The sequence below is a fragment of the Cucurbita maxima genome, unplaced genomic scaffold, assembly GCF_002738345.1.
Source record: "Cucurbita maxima cultivar Rimu unplaced genomic scaffold, Cmax_1.0 Cma_Scf00120, whole genome shotgun sequence".
Classification (NCBI taxonomy): domain Eukaryota; kingdom Viridiplantae; phylum Streptophyta; class Magnoliopsida; order Cucurbitales; family Cucurbitaceae; genus Cucurbita; species Cucurbita maxima.
This window is the reverse complement of record NW_019272136.1, coordinates 75,998-80,041: the sequence shown is the minus strand read 5'-3', so window position 1 is coordinate 80,041 and position 4,044 is coordinate 75,998. Positions and strand designations below refer to the sequence as shown.

The 4,044-nt window shown below is 37.1% G+C and overlaps 1 protein-coding gene across 1 annotated transcript in view; it reads left to right on the top strand.

Moving 5' to 3' along the window:
- The first annotated feature begins 3,003 nt into the window (after positions 1–3,003).
- The window catches only part of LOC111473439 (5-methyltetrahydropteroyltriglutamate--homocysteine methyltransferase-like), a 6,328-nt gene continuing 5,287 nt past the window's right edge, over positions 3,004–4,044 (top strand). Inside the window, exon 1 of the mRNA XM_023118933.1 lies at positions 3,004–3,008. Coding sequence (XP_022974701.1) covers positions 3,004–3,008 — 5 coding nt within the window. The remainder of the gene's footprint in view (positions 3,009–4,044) is intronic.

Here is a 4,044-nt window from a genome sequence, read left to right as displayed (position 1 = left end):
ACTCCCCAAGCACCTCTTGGGAATTTGAATAAAACTTTCTGACTCTTTCCTCGGATCAGAGCCCAACCATTACTCTACTCCCCAAGCACCTCTTGGGAATTTGAATAAAACTTTCTGACTCTTTCCTCGGATCAGAGCCCAATCGCTACTCCACTCCCCAAGCACCTCTTGGAAATTTGAATAAAACTTTCTGACTCTTTCCTCAGATCAGAGCCCAACCGCTACACCGCTCTCCAAGCACCTCTTGGGAATTTGAATAAAACTTTCTGACTCTTTCCTCGGATCAGAGCCCAACCGCTACTCCACTCCCCAAGCACCTCTTGGGAATTTGAATAAAACTTTCTGACTCTTTCCTCGGATCAGAGCCCAACCATTACTCTACTCCCCAAGCACCTCTTGGGAATTTGAATAANACTTTCTGACTCTTTCCTCGGATCAGAGCCCAATCGCTACTCCACTCCCCAAGCACCTCTTGGAAATTTGAATAAAACTTTCTGACTCTTTCCTCAGATCAGAGCCCAACCGCTACACCGCTCTCCAAGCACCTCTTGGGAATTTGAATAAAACTTTCTGACTCTTTCCTCGGATCAATTCCCAACCGCTACACCGCTCTTTTTACGAGTGCAAGAGAAAACTCAATCCTTTCCACGGCTCAGGATCAAACCGGTACACGGATCTTTTTACGAGTTCAAGAGCAAACTCAATCCTTTCCACGACTCAGGATCAAACCAGTACAATTGTCTGAAATCTTATAGAAACACATCACAACACTCAAAGTAATAGACATCTATCTCAAGAATAGGATAAAAAAAAAGAAATAGAATTGGAAGCTTTGAAGAGAGCAACAATTGGATGCTTTGAAGAGAGCAACACTGGGAAGCCTGGAAGAGAACAACAATGGAGGCTTTTAAAAAAAAATTTAGATTGAGGAAACAAATGTTATGTGTTGTGATGTTAAAAATATGAAGACGTGGACAAAAATATGACCACAAAAAATAATATTTATTTATTTTTAAATTTATAGTAAAAAATTGTAGGTCACAGCTTTCATTTAAATAATATACATTTATATTATTTTAAATAAATATTAAAAACATTTTAAATTCATTTTTATTTTATATATATATATAACCTATTAAAATATAATAATATAATAAAAAAAATGTTAATAAACAATGTGGTAACATTTTAAAAGTAATTGAAAAGTTATATAAATCTAATCGAATGATTTTGTAATTTAAATTATTTTGTTGTGAAAGCTAGTTTATGACCATAAATGTAAATGAAATCATTATAATTTCTAATCGAAAACTTTTATAAATGTAATTGAAATGATTTTATAATTCAAATACTCCTTAATGTAATTAAAAACTCCACAATTTGTTAATCTACTAAATTTATAAATGTCATTCTTCAATTGGTTTATAATATCAATTTTGTCAACACATCATCAATCTTGTCAACACATCATCAATCTTGCAACACATCATCAATTTTGTAACACATCACGTCACGTATCTTTTTTTGAATTTAATTGATTCATGATGTCAATTTTGCCACCACATCATCACGTCGGGTATTTGTTTTGACTGAAACTTCTTGTTTTATCTCTAATTTGAGTGAACAAAAAAAGACGTTGAAATCGTTATTCTCAACCTTACACTGTGGACAAAAATATGAGAATTGTTAATAGAGGGTAGGTTTATTATCATCAAAACATCAATTAATTAATTAATTAATTTAATTTGAGATTAAGGCAAAAAAGCCAACACTGGGGTCTAGACTGCCTCGGCCACGTCATTACACTGCCAGAAGGTGTTCTTGTGGAAGACAACGTCACATGACACGTGAGTTCGTTCCCCGACAGGATCATATAGCTTGTATGCCTTGCTCTTGGGTTTGTAGCCAATGAAGACGACCTTCAGCCCCTTAGGATTGAGCTTGGCGAGATGGGACGCATTATCTTCATGTATGCGATGCAGCCGAACACTTAGAGATGATGTACTGTGGGCTTCTTGTTGTACCAAACCTCGTGCAACGTCTTCCCGTCGAGGCTTCGCATTGGCGACCGGTTGAGGAGGTAGATGACCATCATGATCGACTTTCTGCATAGATCATCGTACGAGCTCCAATGATTCACCGACGCTGTATGATGCCTGAGACGGAAAAGGAGTGTACTTCTACTCTGTTTGCCAAATGTTGAAAATGGCCCACAATCAAAATATGTCGAAACAAATAACTGGAGTGGGAAGAAAAACTTGAGAGGAGAGAACTTTTGGAATAAAGAACCTTAAGCACTTATACTTTTCAAGTATCTTTGTTATTGTGAATAGAACATACATCTTTGTTGTTGTGAATAGAACGTACATCTTTGTTGTTGTGAATAGAACATACATTAGGAGAGAGGACACCAACAAATTTCCTAAACTTTCTCTTTAAATTAAAACTTCACCAAACTCTTAAATAAATTCTTAACTATTCCTAAATTTATTCAATTAATAAATGTTTTTACCAAGTCAGACTTAATGACTTACATAGCGACAAGTTGAGATCTCCTGATTGTTGGCAACTACCTCTTTCTTTGAGCTTGTTTCATAACTCAATTAGAAATTTTATGGCTCACAATTGTTGCGACATGTAGGAATTCTCACTGCTACGAAGGAGGTAAATCAAACAAAATGGCAATGGATGGTGCTCGATCACCCAAGGAAAGTGAATCGAGGACGGAAGAAAATCAAACCCATGCAAATGACCCAGACATGCAAATATAGGGAGCTATACCAATGCAAACACATATAATCATGCTCTTGGAACTTATCTTTATCTCATCTAGGGTTGGCCTCCAGTTTCAGACTACTATGGATGTGTAGTACTTCCATACACATGACCCACACATGCGAGTGTGAATCTCCAGGGGGCTCGCACACCTCCTAGACCCTCTTTTGTCAAGCTACTCGGTAGCGATGTCCGGAGGTCAATGGAACCCCTGGTGTCATGCTCCCCATGAGGTCTCTCTAATTTTCATCTTATCATCTTTTCTGACACAACCTTCTAGTTTCATCTCTTTGTTACATTAAGTAACACATGTTCGTTCGATATTTATATTAATATAATTTTCATGCTCTTAAGGTTGTGTCTTGTGTTGGCCTATCAACTTGATGTAATATGATACTCATCATCATATAACATGCTTAATATGAAAAACATCTAACATATTAAGACGAACGTCATACAATCATCATACTCATCATATCGTCATAAAGTGCATCAAGCATATCAAGTACGTCAGACGTCGAAATATATATATTACTCACATCATCATGCATCATAACTCATACATCATCATAACTCATGCATCATATACTCATACATCATCATATACTAGTATACAACACCATACGATACAATTCATACATCATCATATACTAGTATACGACATCATACAATACAACTCATATATCATCATATACTAGTATACGACATCATGCAATACAACTCATATATCATCATAACTCATACATCATAAATTATAACTCATACAATTTCTAGTTTATCCTATGGTAAGACCACTTATTTGGTTGGCTTTGGCCGAACTACTCTTTAATTTAATTTAATTAACTTAAGCTCCCATTCCTCGTGAGGTGCTCCAAAGGTTGTCAGGGTTCACTTTCTATCGCATATTTGTCACCTTTAAAAGTATTTTATATTTTAAATTAATAATCCAATTAACAATGTTAAATACAGCTTTAAAACCGCCTCAATTACCTTAATCGAAACGGCCTCAATTAACAATTACTTAATCCGGACCGAAAACAGGCTTGGGAGGGTGGAAAAAGTGGAAACCCGATCAAAAATTGAAAACTGAGCCGAATTTTCGCCGCCAGCCGCTGCGCTGTTGAAGCCGCTAAAGCCGAAGGGCTGCTTGCGTCGTAGCTTGACACGTGACGGCACCTGAGCGGGCCACAACAATGCAGGCATCTCGGGTCGAGGCGCGTGTTGCAGGCCAATTTAGGTCGCGGTTCGGGTTGGCTCGCGATTCGTTGG